Raw genomic sequence first — 21,897 nt, 5'->3', positions numbered from 1 at the left:
GGGGGCTACTCTTCGTTGCGGTGCACAGGCTTCTCATTGAGGTGGCTTCTCGTTGCGGAGCACGGGCTCTAGGCGCACAGGCTTCAGTAGTTGTGGCTCACGAGCTCTAGAGCGCAGGCTCAATAGTTGTGGCTCACAGGCTTAGTTGCTCCGTGGCATGTGGGATCTTCCCGGACCAGGGCTCGAACCCGTGTCCCCTGCATTGGGAGGCAGATTCTAAGCCACTGCGCTACCAGGGAAGCCCCCCTTCCTTTACTTTTGATGAAGCCATCTAAATTCATGACATGAAGAAGTTTATACGAAATGGTACTTTGAGAGCCGCGGCAGCTTGTGAATTTGTTCCTGTGCCTATGCCCCACCTCCCGTATGCTTGTGCTGTGTGATGGGGCAGCTGACACCTGGTTTATAGCCCTACCCATGCACCTGCCCCCATCCTGACTCTGTTCAGACTCTGGCATTAATTGAGCCACATGGCCTTGGGCAAGTCACTTCTCTAGGCCTCAGTTTTCCCATCTCTAAAATGAGGAGGTAGGACCAGGCCCATGATTTTATAAACAAAAATTATAAGCATCAAAGCATGAAAGAAAAGAAACCTGTAGGGAAAGAGACAGTGTGTGCACCAGGCATGCCTGGGCCATAACCTGCCACCCGTTGCTTCTGACATGGAAATGCTATTAAAAATTCTCCAAAACTGTGATCTGACTCGGATTCAGACAAGACTTTTTTTTCTCCTTTGAGAAAGAAAAGCTGAACTCAACCATTTGGGACTCTGCATTCCTGATCTCCTTTTTTTATTTGTGATACATTTCTCGTGATTCTTTCAGTGCATTTTTTTTTTTTGTATTGAAAATAGACATTTTATTTTGTTTATACAAGACACAATTTCAAAATACACATCTTATAATATGTAGCTATAAAAGACAAGGATATAAATATAAATGCACATCTATAGAAAATGTCACCAAGTTCAGTTTTCCTTCTGAACCTTTAAATCAAGAGCATTCACTGGGCACAACCTCTCTGCTCCCTTTCAGTGTGTACAGGGCACGTAGCTGAGAGAGAGGTTTTAGGAGCTGAAATGCTGGTGTCATCCTTGTAAACATCTCCCAAGCCAGGAGGAGCCTCGAAATTCACTTGGAGCCTCGAGCGTATTTCTTTTCTTTGTAAACTGCAGGTCCGGGTGAGGAATGGGAGAGAGAGTCGAGTGGATAAGCTGTCCTGAATAAATGTCATGATGAAATAAAAGCTCTGATAGGAAGACCTGAGGCCTTCACTCTCTCCTGGGAAAGTGTCGACCGCTGGGACTTTGGGGACTGGGCCTTGTGCCCCAGGGCAGGGAGCGAGTGTCCATCCTAAACCCGGAGAACCCACTCATACGGGCGGTACCTGAGCTGGGCAGTCGGTAAAATGGTACCAGGATGTTTTCTCACCCTGGCGGGCTTTTCCCCGAGGCCACCGCCCCAGGGCTTCTCTAGGTCCTCTTTGGCTGGAGCAGAGCTGGGCCTTCACTGTGGCCTTTGCTGTCCTCGGCGTCCCCTGGAGCCTCCTAGGTCGTGTGGTTCATTTTCTGTGCCCTCCCCTCTGGCGTCGGTTCCCCCAGTCATTGGCATGACCTCCATGCTTTCCATTTCAACACTGGGTATCTGGTAAGCTTGCCTGTAAAGCAGGTAATTCACAGGTTTTGAAAAGAGGAGAGATTAGGTCAAAAGGTAGTTCATTTGGGCACTCTGATGGAGAACACCTAGATTGCCTCCACTCACAGGTGGTATTTAAATCTTATTTTGGTATTTTAAGCCCTTTGTCCACCAAGGTTTACCAATGCTGTTGGAGTGGCCTCCCACACCTTGCCAATCCTCCCTCTGCTAAAGGTGGTGGTTCAAATGCCAGGCACCGTGGAAGGAGTGAGTCACCAGGAGCCCGGCTAAGCCAGGTGTGACAATCTTAATAAAAATGGTGTAATGGGGGCTTCCCTGGTGGCGCAGTGGTTGAGAGTCTGCCTGCCGATGCAGGGGACACAGGTTCGTTCCCCGGTCTGGGAAGATCCCACATGCCGCGGAGCAACTGGGCCCGTGAGCCAAAATTACTGAGCCTGCGCGTCTGGAGCCTGTGCTCCGCAACAAGAGAGGCCGCGATAGTGAGAGGCCCGCGCACCGCGATGAAGAGTGGCCCCCGCTCGCCACAACTAGAGAAAGCCCTCGCACAGAAACGAAGACCCAACACAGCCATAAATAAATAAATAAATAAAGCAAAACTGTCAACAACAACAACAACAACAACAACAAAAATGGTGTAATGGTTACAAAGCTTTTAAAACAGCTCCTGACATTTGCTTAGTAAGTGTTAAATAAATAAACAAATATTGGACTTTCCTGGTGGCGCAGTGGTTAAGAATCTGCCTGCCAATGCAGGGGACACGGGTTCGAGCACTGGTCCAGGAAGCTCCCACATGCCGCGGAGCAACTAGGCCTGTGCGCCACACTACTGAGCCTGCACTCTAGAGCCCATGAGTCACAATTACTGAAGCCCGCGCACCGCAACTACTGAAACCCGCACGCCTAGAGCCCGTGCTTCGCAACAAGAGAAGCCACCGTAATGAGAACCCCGTGCACTGCAACAAAGAGTAGCCCCTGCTCACCTCAACTAGAGAAAGCCCGCTCACAGTAATGAAGACCCAACGCAGCCAAATATAAAGAAATAGATTAGTTAATTTAAAAAAAAAACAAAGAAAAAAAACCAAATATTAATCAGTCCTTAAGAAGCCAAGAGTAGGGGATGCAGAGCGTCTTAATTCCACAGTTCCCTGTCTCGTTGGACATGTGTTTTAGGCCCTGAGTATGTGGGTCTGTGGATTATACAGTCTACCTCCTGAGGATAAGCAACTTTTAGGACATTTTAGAGTAAGCACTTTGAGCTCCTTGGAGTGAAGGCTAAACTGTAAATTAGGACTCTAGGCCAGTTTACCAAAAACAATTTTCTAAAAGCCAACTTGTTGAATGACAAATCTACCTAATAACCTATTTGCAAATTATCAGTTTATGGCAAGAATTGACTCACCAAATGCCCAAGTAGTCACACTTATCAGGTTTACCAATTCTTCTTATAGATATATTTATGATTTTCCATAAAATAATCAGTGAATATTGATGTTTTCCTTTTATGAGCATATTTATTGGCCATATATATCAAATTTACAAATCCTTTTTAAAAATATATTTTAATGTATTCTTAAAAAGGATTGTGTATATATTCTTTTCTAATATAGTCAATGAATATATTCATTATTGGGACTTCCCCAGTGGTCCAGTGGTTAAGACTCTGCCTTCCAATGCAGGAGGCATGGGTTTGATCCCTGGTCGGGGAGCTAAGATCCCACATGCTGTGGGGTGCACCCGAAGACTAAAATAAATAAAGTAATGGAAGGAAATTAAAAAAATATATATTCATTATAATCTCCTAAGAATGTAATTCCAAATACAACATTTTATGTGGAAATTATTTAGTTGTAATGGTATTCTTAAAATCCTTTTAAAAGTCATTTCTATTTTGCTAATATTTTAGCATTTGGGGGGATTTTTTGATGAATTTTTAGGTAAAATATCAACCTTATTTTGTTGATTTCTAAACTATGAGGTTTGTGGCATTTCTTTTGCTTGGGCTGGTATTAACAGCTTTTGAAGATTTGTGTGAATTTTTTGATGGCTGTTTTTCATTTTGGCTTTACAGTAGCATTTCATGAAATGTTCATTTTGTCAAAGTTAGGCTCGAAGGGTGATATAATCTTTGTATTGATATAATATTTAGAAAAAAATATTTTATTAACTAGTGACTAAAAGTTCAGTTTCAACACACCTGATATGTCTGGAACAGCCATATCACTATGGAATTCTAAAATACTGGCTACTAACTGATGGAAGTACAAAGTCAAGGCTAATATGCCACTTGAGGCTTTTACGAAGGAATAGTGAAAATGCGTAAAGATTAGAAAAATAATAAAAACTGAAATTTCAGCAAGTGGCAGAAACAGTCTTGCCACTACTGCTGAAATATAGAATTTCAAGTATTAGAAATTCCAAGGCCAACATGAATGAGCCTATTTATGGGGAAGCATATCTGTATTTAACGAGTACATTCAAGAAGAATACATTCGTGACTATATCATCAGAATTGCAGATCCGTCAGATTGGTTATTTGGAACCTTCTTTCCTTCTGAATCGGCTTTTGGTGAATTGGCCCCGTGTCATCTGTTGGCTTCTGGTTGCCCGGTTCTGACTAGTGGCCTGCGGGCTGCTTTGGAAAGTGAAGGGCACAGACCCGACTCAGTGACCGCTCAGCCCCGACACTCCTTTTGGCGAACACAGGATGCATGGAAGTGCCTGCGTCTACAGCCAGGAAAGGGGGTCTTCCTTGGACAGGGCAGGCCCGGGGTCATCCAGATGCAGCCCTTTTCTTGGGGGAGGCAGCATCTTGTGCAGTGCGAGTCTTCTGTCTACTCACCTTGACCGTATGTAACGTACGTAAAGTACCAGAAGACATGCCACGCACACTCCACAAAGCACGGCCACTGATGTGGAGATGGCCACTGGAAAGAGAGCAGAATTGAGTTGGCATTGAGCTCGAAGGCCCGGCAGCAGATTTGTTTCTGAGACTGAAAATTCTTTACAGTTTACATTCCTGCAGCGAGATCCAGATGCCTTCCTAGCCAGCTTACCATTACTAACAGTTCCCTGAGGTCCAGCTGTTCAGCCTATTCTACGTCTGGGCACAAAGGACACTCCTTTCCCACCAACACTGCCAGTTCAAACCGTCCCCATTCGCATTATCTGCATCCTCGTCCTTCCCGATCAACGTGGCATGGGTGACCGGGCAGGGACGGGAGTGAGGCCGGAGGAGAAAGTAAGGGCCTCAACGATCAGAAGCTGGGCATGAGCATCAGGGCAAGGGCACCAGCACCCCAGGAGGAGAGGAAGCTGCTGCTAAACCCGAAGGTGGGGAAATAGGGCAGGGATCCTCCTCGGTTTTCCCCACCACAATGTCCCCCTTTTCTCCACCTTCACAGAATCCTGATTTAGAAACAATAGCAGGCAGTGCCATTTTTCTTCCAATTTCGTCTTTACTATGTCTTTTTATTTGCAGCTTTTTACGGTGGTGTTAAGAAGGGTGTCATGAGGCAGGTGTTACAGATTAGAAGAGAATAAGGTAACAGCTTAGGAAAAGGGGAACACATGTTTCGTCGGGGGTGAAAGGACCAGCATTGGGAGGGGGACTTGAGGGTGGAGGGCCCCAGGCACATGGCTTGAGATTGTTAGGGAGGGTGGGATCTTCACGTGGAAGCGAGAGGACTGAGCCTGAGGGCAAGCTGAACAGAACTATCTTTAAAACATTTGTATCAATCATAAACGCCAAGCAGATTTGGCCAGTTTGCCTTACTATTGTGAAATCTCCCTGCAAAAAAACCGCCTATGTGCCCTGTGTGTAAGATGACAGCCCCGAACGACTGGGGACCCAGGAATCTCACTGTGGACCAGGAGGCACATTCATCTCCTGAACTGTTGAGCTTTTCAGACCTGCACCTATACGGACAGCACACAGCCGTGTGTACAAGGATGAATCACCCATGACATGGCCTTAAAAATAGAACTTGGGCTTCCCTGGTGGCGCAGTGGTTGAGAGTCCGCCTGCCGATGCAGGGGATGCGGGTTCGTGCCCCGGTCTGGGAAGATCCCACATGCCGCGGAGCGGCTGGGTCCGTGCGCCATGGCCGCTGAGCCTGCGCATCCAGGAGCCTGTGCTCCGCAATGGGAGAGGCCACAGCAGTGAGAAGCCCGTGTAACGCAAAAAAAAAAAAAAAAAAAAAAAAAATAGAACTTTCCTGGGCTTCCCTGGTGGCGCAGTGGCTGAGAGTCCGCCTGCCGATGCAGGGGACAAGGGTTCGTGCCCCGGTCCGGGAGGATCCCACATGCCGTGGAGCGGCTGGGCCCGTGAGCCATGGCCGCTGGGCCTGCGCGTCTGGAGCCTGTGCTCCGCAGCGGGAGAGGCCACAACAGTGAGAGGCCCGCGTACCGCAAAAAAAAAAAAATAGAACTTTCCTGAAAAACAGCTAAATATAAGGATGAGGGGAAATACCCAGATTCTCTGCAGGGTAGAAGAGGAAATGGGTGAAGTTTTTCTCAAGGGCACTTAGCACGTGTAACAGAAGCTTTGGAGAAGACCGTTTCCTTTGACTCTCTAAGTCCACTACTAGAAATTTATTCTAAGGAAATAGGAAATACGTATACAGTATTCACTAAAGTATTGTTTAAAATAATTTTTAAAATGTTAATCTAAATCTCTTATCAGTAGAAAATTAGTTAAATAAAATGTGGCATACCCACACAATGGAATATTATTCAGCTTTTTAAAACTATGAAATCTACATTTGTTAATGTGGAAAGATGTCTACAATGTCTTAAGTAAAAAAAGCTGGTTGACATAAAAACAAAAAAAAATTTCCAGTAAGCCATGTGTGTATCCATACGCACAGAAAAGTCTTGAAGGCTATATACCAAAGTATTAGGTAACACTTTAGGATTGTAGATAACCTTATTTTCTTTTTTAAAAAGTCTTTTTCTGATATTTTTGCAATGATATTGTAATCAAAAGAGACACTAAAGTTACAGAAACATAACTAGTTGCACCTAAGTAAATAAAAATAAGCATAGAAAAGTTGTTCCAAAAAAAGTAATGGAAAACATGGGAAATTAGTGGAAGTTGTTTTGAGTTTTTAGACTTAACATTAATCATCATTATGACTAAAAGACAAATTTTTTTTTATGTGACTCTGTTAAACTATTCCTTCATGTTGACTAATCAGGTTGGCATGCATTTACTGTTCATGGAGAGATTTATTGGAAAAGGCAAGCTGATGTTAACTATAGTTCCACTTTCACAATGCTGCTTTCTGTTTCTTCTTATTGAGAATAAAAACTGCAGACTCAAACTCAAGTGAGAAGAGCGCCCCTGAGCCAATGATATAACACAGCAATTTGAATTCAGCCATTTGAACTCAGACCCTTGGCCTCTTCCTCAGTTATTTCCAGGCAAATTTAGTAAAGAAACCAGAATCACCAAAACAATGGATTAATATATCAACTGCCACGTTCTCCACCCTTTTGTGTTTGCTAGGGGGCGCATGGATTGGAGAAAAAGGAAAAGAGATTTGGCGAGACAGAGGAAAGAGGGGAGAAAAGGTGGATGATTGCACAGGAGCCCAGAAGGGCCAGGAGCCCCCACCTTGACTTCAACCTACAGTGATGTTGGGTCTACAGTGGGGAAGGTGGCCGAGGTGGCCAGTGGCCACTGTTCAGTGTGGGTGATGAAAGGGTCCTCTGTACCCACAATGAGGTATCACCTCACGCCGTCATCAACAAGTCTACAAATAGCAATTGCTGGAGAGGGTGCAGGGAAAAGGGAACCCTCCTACACTATTGGTGGGAACGTAAATTGGTGCAGCCACTATGGAAAACAGTCTGGCGGTTCCTCAAAAAACTAAAAACAGAACTACCATATGATCCAGCAATCCCACTCCTGCCTATATGTCTGTAAAAAATGAAAATACTAATTTGAAAATATACGTGCAGCCCAAAATTCATAGCAGCACTATTTTCCAAGCCAAGACATGGAAGCAACCCAAGTGTCCATCCACAAATGAATGGATAAAGAGGTGGTACATATATATACAATGGAATATTGCTCAGCCATAAAAAAACAAAATGAAATTCTACCATTTGCAGCAGTGTGGATGGGCCTAGAGAATATTATGCTTAGTGAAATAAGTCAGACAGAGAAAGAGAAAATACCGTATGATATCACATATGTGGAATCTAAAACAATAATACAAATGAATGTATTTGTAAAAGAGGAACAGCCTCACAGAGAAAACAAACTTGTGGTTACCAAAAGAGAGAGGGAAGAGGGAGGGGCAAATTAGGGGTAAGGGATTAACAGATACAAAACATTATACGTAAGATAGATAAACAATAAGGATATACTGCACAGCACAGGGAATTATAACCATTATCTTATAATAACGTAAATGGAGTATAATCTGCAAAATTACTGAATCACTATGCTGCACACCTGAAGCTAATGTGATGCTGTACGTCAACTCTACTTCTATTTTAAATGTGTCCTCTGTGAACATGCAGGGAATCGTCATTTCTCGGCGGTCCCTGCAAACTAGTTCAGCCGCGGGGTAGTGTATTTGATGTGCCGTGTGCCTGCATCTGCTGAAGGTAGTTTTGAAGTGAGAATGTCAATTCCTTATTCCTGGGCAGTGGTTTCTTTTCCGTTTCTTCCAGTACTGAGCACTCTGCTGGATTCAGAGTGGGTAATCAATAAATACTTAATTGATCAAATTAAACCGTTAACCCTCCATAAGCTGAAGGACATGTAAAGTGCCATTTGCTTTTTAATGAGAAATCTGCATTTCGTTGCAGCTTAGGACCATATCTGGCACAGGATAGGAACTCAATTTATATTGTTTGAATAGATGAATGACATAATATAGGGGTAGCTCCTGTTAAAGGCTGAGCATATAAACTGCAGCAAATGTATTTCGGCTGTGAAAGATGAGAGGTATAATACAGTCTGAAAGATAAACCCTTTACTCCTGGTGCACTAAATGAATATGGCAGCGTAATGTGATGCACCAACTCTGGCTCCTACGCCAGTAGCCTGACAGTGAGAAACTACCAACATTAAGATAAATAGTCAAGGGCTTCCCTGGTGGTGCAGTGGTTGAGAGTCCGCCTGCCGATGCAGGGGACACGGGTTCGTGCCCTGGTCCGGGAGGATCCCACATGCCGCGGGGTGGCTGGACCCGTGGGCCATGGCCACTGGGCCTGTGCGTCCGGAGCCTGTGCTCCGCAACGGGAGAGGCCACAGCAGTGAGAGGCCCGCATACCGCAAAAAAAAAAAAAAAAAAAAAAAAAGATAAATAGCCAAGCTAGAATTCCATAAACAGGGGGATCATGTAACTTACCTAAACAGAGGCACTTTTGAGAGTGAAAGAGGCAGCTGTTGGTGACCATGCTGGGACAGCAGGCATAAGCCAGGTCCACCCACCACCCTGGCACTGAGATCCCCTGAGCATAAACACCACCAGGACAAAGGAAAATACTTACCGGTCACAGCTCTGGGATTGTACTGATATGCACCTGCAGAGAAGAGATTGCAGCTCAGTTATTGCCATGGTCCTAAAGGCACTAATTTCTCACTAAGCAAGAGAAATCCTGGACAATTTGGCTCCCATCTTAAAGCCTTGAGAGAGTCACGGCTAGCAAAACCAGCCTCACTTTAGCACAGAACCAGGGTCATTGATTTGATTGATGCTGGGCCATGCTTAAGAATCAGATACGCTCTTAGAGAAGATGCCGATTACCGAGCGCTCCCCCATCCCACACATTGTGATTCCAGATCAAGGAAAGCTTCCTCTGGCCTCCCATGTCGGGAGGAGGAAGATCTTATTCTGATTCTTGGCAAAGGCTCTGCCATGTGAATTAATATGGGGAGGCTTGTCACATGTAGAAGACAGGCTTTCTCTCCCTGCTGAGCTGAACCAGGGTGGAGCACAGAGAACCAAGGCTGTGGCAGAGAGCAGGAGGCAGAGGGCTGCTCAGTCATCCCGACTTTGGTTTGGATGGTGTGATGCGATCGGCTCGCTCAGGATCTGCGACTCAGAAGCAGCCTGTGGGAGCTGCCCTCTCCTCCAGCACGCAAAGCCAGCACTAACCGGGTGGGTCCTGCGAGGCCGAGGTGGTGTGTTCTGGAGCCTTGGCTGTTGTCTGAGCTGGCACTTGGGAGGGCTCATTATTGACTACCCCTGTGGTCCCTGCAGAAGGAGCTTTGGATGGCATCAGCCTGGAGCCTGGTCCAGTAGCCAGCCTTGTGGCCACTGTGGTGTCTGACTTGGAAGTAAAAGCTGGCTCTGCAGGGAAGTGCAAGACATGGACAACGAAAATATTGAGAACAGTGTCTTTTCTCGGCTTTGGAAGAGAGTGTACTAACACCGGCTCTCGTGAGCCTGACCCGGCCAGCCCGCCCCCAGCAAACTCCTCCACAGCTCTGGGGGAAAACCCCTTGAGTGGGTAACATCTTCATCCATCTAGAATGGCCAAGGGGCTTTTGAGGATGCTAGAGGATTTATGGCTATTTATCATGGGGCACATAAACTAACCATCCCAAAGATCTGAGTAGAACCAGGCACTAGAGAAGTGTTTACTAGGAGACCCAGCTCAGATAAACAGTGAAACTGTACGGGCCAAAAGACATTGGGATGCTGATTTTAGTTTACTTTTTACATGTTTGCACAAAACATTTGAAATCAGGGAAACCTGAGATTTGCCCTGAGGGACGTGTCCTGGCTTGGCCCCCATCTCGGGGAGGGTGGGCCACCTGCCTTGTGTTTAGGTCCTTTACCTCCCCATCCCTCACTGGCCAACAGCTGCCCCAAAGTGTAAAGTGTGGTGGCACAACTCTGCTGTTCTCTTTCTGTGAAAAATGGGTCTTCCACTGTGACAGTACGGTGCTTAGGAGCCCAGCCCTGGAGCAGAGGGTGCGCAAGCGTGGCTGTGAGTCCCACATCCCGGGCTGTCGGGCCATAGAGTCGGGCCGCTTCCCCATGCTCTCCCAGCCACCTGGGCAGAGCATGGGTGGGCACCCGTGGCCATGGCGCCCACCTGGGAGATCAATCTCATGTCTGAGGTTTCACTGTGCAGCTGCGTCTGCCAAGTGTTTGGGGCATGAAGGCAAGGCTGGGGGAGGCCACCAGAACCAGGTGTGACTTGGACCAAAGGGATTCTGGGTACTCCAGCCCCTTCCTTCTGTTTCTGATCGGCTAAGTAACTGGGAGGAAACCTTGCTCCCGCCTCTCCATCCTCCCTTCAGCAGTGGTTCTCAGCCTTGCGCACCTAAGTAAGGGTCCCCAGGGGAGCTTCTAGAACCCTAATTCCCAGATGCTCCCCAGACCACCCAGAGATCTAAGGAGATTTCAACGAGCATCCACGGTTAAGAACCGGCTTTCCAGGGAGGCGGCCTGAGCAGCACCGTCAACCACAGTGGGATGGCTGTGCCTGGAGGGAAAGGAGGAGACGGGGACCAGGAAAAGCCTCACAGTGGGTAATGGGCCACAGAAAACCAGGAGTCAAGAGAAGGTATTAGAGGATACAGCGCACGTTGTCCCAGGATGTTCAGCCTCCAAGAGCTCGGATTTTCAGGACGGTGATCAGGATGGTGCTGAGGAAATTGGGGTAGAGTTTACCTAAGACTCGGTGGAAATGCAGAACCCTGGCAGCTTCGTGCAAGCGTCTGAACTAAAGCAATCACAGGTTATTGGGAGACGGCTCTGCGTGGGTCTCTCCCGGTTCTGCACATCTTGCCAGCAGGGCACTGACGGCCCTTTCTTGGCACCGTCTTTTCAAGGATGCTTAGATGGCCTTGGAAGGTGGAGACAGTGCCTCCCCCTGGAACACAGGGCAAACATGTTCATGCCAGCAGTGAAACACTCAGGTTCCTGCTCAGGTTTCCCCTCCAGTGACGTAGGCTGCCCATACGGGCATCTGTTTAGGCCTGCTTAAGGCATGTGGGGACGAGGGACTTGATGAAACCTGCTGCCGGTCCTGCTGCCTGTGGTGCCGGGTAGGAACGTCCTCCATCTCTGACCCAGGAGGGTCAGGTTTTCTGCCAGCGCCCATGAGACCTGGGAAGGCTGACGTGCAAGGCATTCAGAACCTCAGACCCTCCCCTGTTCTTGAGGCTACGTTTCTACCACAAAGTGTGATCTGGCCTATTAAGAGTGGATTTTAAACCGTTATTAATTATGTACCTGTGAAGCCTGGCTATCAAGCTACTTTGGTTTAAAAGTGAAAATGAAACTAATGTCAATCCTCATTCTTGACGTGAATAAGAGGTGTTTATAGTGGGACCCTGGCAGTGGTCCACGGATCTGAGGGTTCTCTGTGGACCGGATGGCATCAGGGGATGAGAGTCCGGAGAGAGTCTGTGACATTCCTACCTTTCCCAGAAGGGTTGGGGCTGTCTGGCTCTGGGGTCACCCCTGTCGGTGCTGCTGTAGAGGGTGGCCTTTGGTGAGTCAGGGAGGGGTCTCCTAGAGAGAGGATAACCACATGGTGTTTATGATCCTGAGGGTGGAACCTGGTGTGGCTTCAGAACTGGATGTAAATAAAAAATAAATATATAAATTTAAAGTGGACACGTCTGGCTCCCTAGGCTAGGCCAGAAGCACAAGAGATAAACAAGCATCAGGTCTGCAGTTCCTATTGCAAACAGACTGCACACTATTTTTTTCTAGCCTTTCAAAAAGATTGCGTAAGTTAAGTATCACACGTGTTTTATTTTTGGCTGGGATGCTAGCAGCGATATCAACTCAGCTTTATAACGCTGGCTTTTGCATGGGAAAATAAATGATTACTCAAGGGATTGTTTTTGGCACAAGAGGTTGGGGAAAATAATGGAGGCAGCTGTTAGTGGTAAAAGGTGGGGGCTTTGGGGATGAGACCTAAAGGTTCCTCCAGTCTTTGGGTTCTAGAAGTCTACGATTCCAGGCCTCACCCCCTTCTTTCCTCTCCCCTTCCGCCTGCACCCCGCCCTGTTCAGTTCGCCATCCTCGATTCATTCACCCAGAGGAATTGGAACTTTGAAGAAACAGTCACTTTCCCTACAGTGGAAAGCCCTTATTTTTGCCCCTGGACTATGGTTCCAGTGGGTCCCTGGACTAGACCGAGGAAGACACCTGTGTTCTCCCTGAAGTTACTGTTCAGACCTGTCCTCACCCAGCTCATCCCTCCAATGGCCCCAGGATGCCGTGGGCGCCATGTTCCCAGCCCAGCTATTCCTCTACAACAAGCAGAAGGCTCCCTCCTTGCCCGGCCTCTGATGCCTGCATGGTGGCCACGCAGGGGGAGGGGAAGGGGTACAGGGCGATCTCAGCGCTACAGATTCAGTACACATTCAAAAAGCCAGAGGGAGTCTGGCTTTTCAAGGAGTCCCCCAGCTGTGAGTTTGCTGTTGAACAGCCCCGCTTGTCTGCTTTCCCCAGAGAGGAGTGGCGAATTTTCACAAATACTACGTGAGAAAGTATCACGGCTGGACATGCACCACGTGTGCAATAAATGTTTGTTAAATCATCATTCTCTTGGAAGACCACAGATTAACCTTTCCTTTTCTAGAGTACGGGGCTGAGTATTCCTGAAAATAGCACTATTGGCTTCCACTCCAAGATTGTTTGACTTCTGGTGTGGTTATCCAGCTGTGGATGGTTTAAAAAAAAGGGATTCTGGAGATCTTTCCTCACACTCAGTCTTGAGCTCTGGCGGGACCCCAGACATGATAACTGGGCTAAGGAGGTCTCTGCTCTGTGGGTCTCTGCACTGCTCTCTGGGGAGGAGAACGGGGAGTGATTTCCTTGCAGGCTGTCTCCCAGGGAGGAAACGGAAATGCTCTCTGGGAAACAAGCATGCTGTGAGCACACACCTTTGTCTGTAGCCAAATTCTTGCTTCTATGATCTTAAAGCACTGAGGTAAAAATAGTTAATATTTACCAGATTTCTCTTAATCCTCCTACAAGCCACAATGTTGACATCAGCTCCATTTTCTAGATTAGGAACAAAGAGATCCAAGACATTAAGGCCCTCACCCCAGGTCTCACGGATGGTTTAGTGGCAGAGCCAGGACTTGAACCCAGAACTGTGTGACCCCAAAGCCCATGTATTTCCACCTCCCGGAGGTGTGTTTAGAAGCCCATTGGTTTATTTAGTCTCAGTCCTCAACCCAGATGTCAAGGCCACCTCATTCTGCTGCCCACACTGCAGTCTGCTCTCTGCGTGGCCTTGGCAAAAGGGGCGGAGGGACAGTGCACTTACTGATGCACTTGAGATTGGGAGTGGTCCAGTGGGCGATGTTCAGAGTCTTGTTAAACACGCACTCGGTCAGGCTGGAGGTCCCGGCTTTACGCTTGAAGCCAGAGTTACAAACATACCGCTCCCTGGAGTTGAGGTTGTAACTCTTGACCCAGATGTCTGCATGTTTCACAGATGTGGGAGCTGGGCACGTGATGCCTGCAGAAGTGCAGATGAGAGGGGAGAGGTGAAGAGATTTCAGCTTGCTCCGAGGGAACACTTGGGTGGTAGTCAATAACTTTATAGTTGGGGTCTGGATTATCGTAGGGGCCCCTGGGGATACACCTCAGATTCCAAGCATGTGGAAGATGTTGAGGAAGGGCCCCCACTCTCTAGAAGCTGTCCAGAATCTTGCCTCAAGTACCAGCCATTCAGCATAGCTAGATACCAGGGGTCATCAATAGAGACCCCTCTCTCTTGCCCTCCACTCCCATCAGTCTCCAGCCTCAGTATCTCTTAGCCTCTGGATTGCTATCCCTACAAGCCTTTAATCCATTTCCACAAGGCAGCCGGCATCATCTTCAGATGACTTCAAGTTTGATGACTTCACTCTTTCTCGGTTGCCCACTGCTCTTAGAATAAAAACTAAAATCAAGGCTCTGCTGGACCCGGCCCTGTCTGCCTCTCCAGCTACTCTTCCCTCTGGCCTCTGGTCCCCCCATGCCTCTCACCATGCACCTCCCCCGCCTACTCCTGGCTGGCCATCTCCTGCCACCCTTCTTAGCTTAGTTCATCATCGCTTCCTCAGGAAAGCCCTCCCTCAGCCCCACAATCAGAATAGCTGTTGGCATTAACCAGGACCCCGCGGGGTAACCACTGGCCATAGATGAAAGGCTACACCGATGAGGACTGGAAGAATATTAGTCGTGTATATATTATATACTGTTTTAAATATGTGAAATACTTCATAATAAAAAAGTGGGGGAGGGGACTTTAAAATACCCTGCCACCGGAAGTGAGAAACCTTGGCTGACCACAGGGCAAGAGAGGGCTAAACCATGCCAAGGGTGGGTATTCAGTGCTTTGGCTGCTAAATGAATGTGAAAAATGTAGGAGATCCTAGAATTAGGAATTTTCTCCTTTCTCTGGGCAAGTTAGGGCAGCTTAGGGTAAAATTGAAGCCGAGAAGACTTGTGAGGCCATTTGGGAGGATTCTGGACAGGCTTTTGGGAGACAAGACACAAGTCACTCCCAGCAGACTGTGAATGTGACAAAGTGCACGTGGAGTGAAAAATAAGATACGTTTTATCAGAAGAATGTTACCAAAAGAAGGTAAGAGCCAGAACTAAAACAATTAAAGTTTTCTTAATAATTGCCCCCTTCTAATTCGTTGGAAGTTGAAAGATTTGAGCAAGATTTAGACCCTAAGATTTTCTTTGTATGAAACTTGATGGCTAAAACCAGTGTCCTGGGGTTTGCCCCATCCTGGACCTTCATTTCATTTCCGAGGCACCTGTCTGTAGATAGATGCTGAATAGATCAGCAATCAGCTCCATAGCTGGTCTAGTGCTGTTAGCATGACACCTAGTGAAGTCCTTTGTTCTCATATCTGAGTTTGGGAACAGGCTAGGATCAGACAGTGCTAGTCTGAAAGTCTGCTGATTTAGCCACCTGAGAGTACTGGGAACAGCCCAGCTCCCAAATGGATGAGGTGGGCTCAGTCACCTATCCGGATGAGATGGTGTCCTATCCAGATTAGAGCCTGTGCTACGCCCGGAGGGGGACAGAGTCTGGAAAATGTGACCATCTTCCACAGTTTTGCATGACGTGCTGAGGATGCTGGATTCCAGAACATGAATCTTCATCTGCCTTGGAAAATGTCTCTGTCTTCACCCGTGTGTCCTGGTGGTGCTGAGTTCCTTCTACAGCCTTCGAATAAGCAAGCCAGTCTTGTTTGATTTACCCCAACAGAACCTGTGCCTGCTTCCTAGAAATCCGAACCTTCCTCTGGTCGGGCAGGATCTGGGGTCAGCTTTGACTAGCCACGGGCCCCCCAAATAGCAGCTTTCACCATCTTTCTCACTTCCTCCCTGTGGACTGGGCCGCCTCTGTCCAGAACCCTAGCTTTCTGGACTAGGGACTGCCCCTCTGCCGGTCTTGTCCATCTTCTCCTCCAGAGGGCATCCCCTGGATTTCCACACTCCCCAGCTGCTGGCCTAGGTTTGGATGTCAGAGAATGACTGCCAGAATCACCAGGACACTTACTCACCTGACTCTCAGCGTCACCACCACCTGGACCCCTTATGCCACATCCTGCTGGCCAGGTGGGCCTCTTTAGATATCAAAATCACAAGCAGCCATCTCCAGGGACTTCCCTGGTGGTCCAGTGGTTAAGACTTCGCCTTCCAATGCAGGGGGTGCGGGTTCGATCCCTGGTCGGGGAGCTAAGATCCCACGTGCCTCGCAGCCAAAAAACCAAAACATAAAACAGAAGCAATATTGTAACAAATTCAGTAAAGACTTTAAAAATGGTCCACATCAAAAAAAAAAAAAATCTTAAACCAAAAAAAAGAAGGAGCCATCTCCAGATTCAGAGTGTGGTTGGAACCATCCACGGTCAAGTGCCCGGCAGCCTGCAGACAGGCCAGCCCACTGCTGGGGCAGCTGTCAGACCCTCCCCTCCTGCTTCAGGCTCTGTCACTGAGGTGTCAGCATCCTCATACCGGAGCCCACCTGAGCTCGGTGGGTCAGTCACTCCAGGCTTTACTTTGGTCTCCCTAGTCTCAAGAGGGAAAATGGATTGTTTGCTTTTTGTTCTTAATCCAACCCCTGACTCTTCTTTTAAAGCCCCATTGACATCTAATGCTAGATTTTAAAAACTATAACATACAGCTTGCCGTCCTTTATCACTCCATCCTGATGGTGACAACGTTCTCTTTTCGCTTACGGGGCTTCTATAGTGGGCTCAAACATTTTCATTTTCTTTTCAATGAGATCATAAGATAATCGTTATTTCAATGTACCACTTTTCTAAAAAAAATTTTTCCTACTAATTTGTATGAACAAAGTTCATAGTGAAGAGAAGAAATCTGGCTGTTTAGGTTTACTTCCTTCATCTTCCTCTCTCTCCCATCTGGTCTTTGAGTTGTACCTCTTTCGCCTGAATCCCTTCCCAAACGTTTTTATTTGCCGTGTAGTCCTCAAGTTCAGCTTAATCCACTGATTCTAATTTCAAATGATGTTCTTTTTTAAAAAATATTTATTTATTTGGTTGCACCAGGTCTTAGGTGCGTCAGGAGGGCTCCTTAGTTGCAGCTCCAGGGCTCCTTTAGTTGTGGCTCACCAGCTTCTTAGTTGCAGCACATGGTCTCCTTAGTTGCGGCATGCAAACTCTTAGTTGCGGCATACACGTGGGATCTAGTTCCCTGACCAGGGATCGAACCCAGGCCCCCTGCATTGGGAGCATAGAGTCTTATCCACTGTGCCATCAGGGAAGTCCCTCAAATGATGTTCTGAATCTATTGATCTTTCCTCGGCCACCTTTTTTCAGTCTTCACTGTTTTCTGTGTTGTTTTCAGATTTGGGATTTTTGTCAGCAAATTGTTCTACATCTTCTAAGTCTTAAAATACTCCCCTCCATTTAGGGCAGCGGCTTTCAACTTTGAGTATCTGTGGCACTCTCTGAAATAAAACATTTGTGCCCTCCCACTCAAGGGGATTTAAAACATTGAGGCAATGGCGACCGTGCCAGCAAGTTATAAAGAGCCACTGCCACAGCATAAGGGTATCCATGCTAATGTGTAACTCACTTGGTCATCCTTCGGGGCTGGCTGCTATGTGGGTGGGATAGTTTATTGCATATAAAAGTACCTAAGTTTATGGTGTATATAATAATTCAGAGTTCTTACAGCCTTCAGTAAATATGCAGTCTTCTCTGTGGTGGTTTGGCTTCACCTTAGATTCATAGCAGGTAGTACCCCTCCCTGCTCGACACCCCTTCTGCCAAACATTGTCATTGCCGGTATATTCACTTGAGCAACAGTGAATTTTACACACTGATCAGGAAATGTGCTGTGAACACAGTTGAGGACCTCTGTTTTACAAGGCAAAGCATGCTGGGCCAGATCCTGAGTGAATGAGTAGTGACTTCTTGTAGCATCCGTAGATTTTCCTCCCAAGCCCATCTCTGCTGTTAAACCTGAGGGCAAAGGTCTGAAGTCACTGTCATCCCTCCTTTTCTTCCTGATTCTCTACTGGAACCAGTCATCAGTGAGTAAGACAAACTCAACCCAGGGTCCTCACTGTTGGAGGAAGAAGTTACAACTATGGAAATGGGGAGGGGACGACTGGAATGCACCCTGTGTTGCTGGGATAGAAATGGGGTTGGAGGTGTCAGGATGTAATCATAGTGTGTGTGTACACGTCTTTGTATATGTGATTCTGTGTGTACACGTGAGTGTGTGCGCACACGCTACCTGTGTCCTCTGACAGTGCCTGGAAGCAATGACATATAAGCAGAAAACATATTTAGTACCAAGATCTTGGTCTCCGCTAAAAGGAAACTCAGCTTCTTGGAGAAAAGGCTGACCCGGGGCCGGGAGAGGGAAGGCACAAGGTGAGCGTGGAATATCTGGTACCAGAAAGTAGGGAAGGGCTTAGAGAATGATGGCAACATGTCAAAAGGATTTGGTGGCCAGGTTGAACTGGCTATTGCTGGCCAATCTGGGACCATCTGAGTGTCAAAACAAATATACTAACAGATTAAGGAATAAAATAAAACAAAACTCGTCTGTGCTAATATAAATAAATAAAGGACTAATAACTAAATAGGGGAGAAGAGAAAGCCTTCAGTATAATGCTAAGTAATAAATATAGACAGGATGATGGAATAAGAAAAAGGGACAATGGATGCAAAAATGAGGGACATAGTATTTACATAGTGTGGCAGATTTGCCCTGCGTCAGTTTAGCTGAGCTGGACACACACGCCCTAAATTCCCCTCCCTGCACGGTGTCCAGTTAGCCTGTGACAAAACAAAGGTTTTATGTTCAACCTGGAAGGAGGGCAGGAGCATCCATGTTCCTTTGCACTTGAGAGACGGGGGCCGCTGCCGCTCACGCACTGTCACTTATCTGCAGGCTCCCTTGGGTGACCAAACAGCTCCTCCAGCCCCGTGACTCTTTGCTGCAGCTTCTCCCACCTTTGGGCCAGGTGTGTATCTACTGCCATGATGAGGAGCACCAGCTTCTGCTGGACACGCTCCTCGTGGAAGCTGGAGTCTCGGAGGGAAGGTGAAAGACCAACATGGGATCCAGCTTGGCCTCACGGCTCCCAGGTGGCTCTTGCTTCCCCCACTTCATGACCATCTTCCCACTCAGACCGTGGCCTGGAGGCTCCGGCTCCAGACATAGAAAGAACAGCTCACCTAGATGGTAACCGGCTCCCACAGCTGCACAAGGTGGTTCTGCTCTTCTTAGATTCTTAGGACCACAATCCTGACTGGTACATAGAGTCCTAAAGAATCTTCCCACAATTAGTTACTAGTTACAATGGGGAAAATGGTAACTATATTGGAGAAAGCTGACAAACACCACCTGAACCAAGTAATCACAAGTAATATCACCAACACTTGGACAAATAGCTGTCATATCCCTCCTGATCCGATTCACTGGCAAGGACACAAGCATCACATCTGTGGTCTCTCTCCCCCAAATCCATAACTGGAATCTAACCACGAGGAAACACCAGATGAACCTAAACTGAGGGACATTCTGAAAAGTAGTTGGCCTGTATTCACGATCAAGAAAGATCAAGAGGGACTTCCCTGGTGGCATGGTGGTTAAGAATCCTCCTGCCAATGCAGGGAACATGGGTTCGATCCCTGGTACGGGAAGATCCCACATGCCGCGAAGCAACTAAGCTCGAGTGCCACAACTACTGAGGCCCTCATGCCTAGAGCCCGTGCTCTGCAACAAGAGAATCCACTGCAATGAGAAGCCTGTGCACCGCAATGAAGAGTAGCCCCCGCTCGCAGGAACTAGAGAAAGCCCACATGCAGCAACAAAGACCCAACGCAGCCAAAAAAAAAAAAGGCAGAGGGAATGTTCCAGACTGAAAGAGGCTAAAATGTGACAACTAAATGTGATACATGGTCCTGGATTAGATCCAGAATTAGGAAGAAAACAGCTAAAAAGGACATTAGTGGGACAATTGACAAAATTTGAAGATGGACGGAGCATTAGATAATAATATTATGTCAAGATTAAATTTCCTAATTTTGATAGTTGTACTATGATTATGTGGAGTGCTGTTTTTTAGGAAGGTATGTAAGAGAATGTGTTCTTAGGAAACATACTGATATATATAAGCATAAAGAAGCATAGTGTCACCAACTTAGTTTTAAATGCTTCAGAAGAACATGCACGTGTATAATAAATGTAGATTTATTTAGAGAGAGGGGGAATGGTAAAGCAAATGGGGAAAAATGTAAACAGCTGGCGAATCTGGGTAAAGGATGTTCCGAAGGTCTTTGTACTATCTTTTCAACTTCATGGTAAGTTTGAGGTTGTATCGGAATAAATAAGTTAAAAAATAAGTATCCAAAGAAAAACCACCTGATGAGTGGCACTTGGGGCCCTTTCTTTGAGATTTCCTCTTGAAGGAAACTCTATGAGCCCTTGAGAACTCAGACCAAGATTACCTTTTGGTCAGGAAGATTTTAATTATTTCCCTAATTGTGGTTTTCATGGTGCCAACCTCCCCTCTTTTCCTGTCCTCTCTCCACACCTTTTAGAGTTTCTTCCTCATTTCCTGGGGCCAGTAGTGGTGCTTCCGCTCTTTCTACGTTGGTCATGATTGTAGCGTTAGTCTCCATCATGGCCACATTGGAGGCCTTGCTCTGCTACATCAACTCTGCTCCTTACTGCCTTCATCACCAAAACCCCCTGGAGGGCCTGTTAAAACACAGGGTGCTGGGCCCTCTTCCCGGAGCTCCTGAGTCAGTAGGTCCAGGGCAGGGGCCAAGCACCTGACTTTCTTTTTTTTTTTTTTTCGTTTGTATGTTTTAAATTTTATTTTATTTATTTTTGGCTGCATTGAGTCTGCGTGGCTGTGTGTGGGCTTTTCTCTAGTTGCCGCGAGCGGGGGCTACTCCTCGTTGAGGTGCACAGGCTTCTCATTGTGGTGGCTTCTCTTGTTCCAGAGCATGGGCTCTAGGCGTGCAGGCTTCAGTAGTTGTGGCATGTGGGCTCAGTAGTTGTGGCTCACGGGCTCTAGAGTGCAGCCTCAGTAGTCATGGCGCACGGGCTTAGTTGCTCCGCGGCATGTAGGATCTTCCTGGGCCAGGGCTCGAACCCATGTCCCCTGCATTGGCAGGCAGATTCTCAACCACTGTGCCACCAGGGAAGCCCCGAGCATCTCACTTCCTAACAAGCTCCAGGTGATGGTGATGCTCCTGGTCCAGGGACCATGCTCTCTGGTATTTACAGGTGCATGAGTCTCTTGGCATCACAGCAAGTTACAATACTTTTCAGCACACACATTAACACTTTTTGTTCATACTTTTCCAGGTCATGGTATTGATTCTATCAATGAGGATTTCTTTTACAGGTTCTTCCTGGTGTGCTTTTCTGAATTTCTGTTCTAATACTTTATTTTATTCTTTTTTTTTTTTTTTGCAGAACGTGGGCCTCTCACTGTTGTGGCCTCTTCCATTGTGGAACACAGGCTCTGGACGCACAGGCTCAGCGGCCATGGCTCACGGGCCCAGCTGCTCCACGGCATGTGGGATCTTCCCAGACTGGGGCACGAACCCATGTCCCCTGCATCGGCAGGCGGACTCTCAACCACTGCACCACCAGGGAAACCCTAATACTTTATTTTAATTAAAAAATTTTTATTTTAATTTTTTGATGGCACCACACGGCACGTGGGATCTTAGTTCCCCAAGCAGGGATTGAACCCACACCCCCTGCATTGGAAGCACAGAGTCTTAACCTCTGGACCG

The 21,897-nt window shown here is 47.1% G+C and overlaps 1 protein-coding gene across 1 annotated transcript in view; it reads right to left on the bottom strand.

The window, feature by feature from the left end:
• Positions 1-1,505: 1,505 nt before the first annotated feature.
• The window catches only part of IL15RA (interleukin 15 receptor subunit alpha), a gene marked incomplete at both ends in the record, with an annotated part of 44,643 nt that continues 24,251 nt past the window's right edge, over positions 1,506-21,897 (bottom strand). The window contains 6 exons of the mRNA XM_079700538.1: positions 1,506-1,656; positions 4,495-4,579; positions 9,162-9,194; positions 9,770-9,964; positions 12,050-12,142; positions 13,917-14,111. Of these exons, the coding sequence (XP_079556664.1) occupies positions 1,506-1,656; positions 4,495-4,579; positions 9,162-9,194; positions 9,770-9,964; positions 12,050-12,142; positions 13,917-14,111 (752 nt within the window). The remainder of the gene's footprint in view (positions 1,657-4,494; positions 4,580-9,161; positions 9,195-9,769; positions 9,965-12,049; positions 12,143-13,916; positions 14,112-21,897) is intronic.

The sequence above is a fragment of the Hyperoodon ampullatus genome (genome assembly GCF_949752795.1).
Source record: "Hyperoodon ampullatus genome assembly, chromosome: 3".
Lineage (NCBI taxonomy): Eukaryota > Metazoa > Chordata > Mammalia > Artiodactyla > Ziphiidae > Hyperoodon > Hyperoodon ampullatus.
Note: the sequence above shows the minus strand (reverse complement) of the source record. Positions and strands in the feature narration are given on the sequence as shown.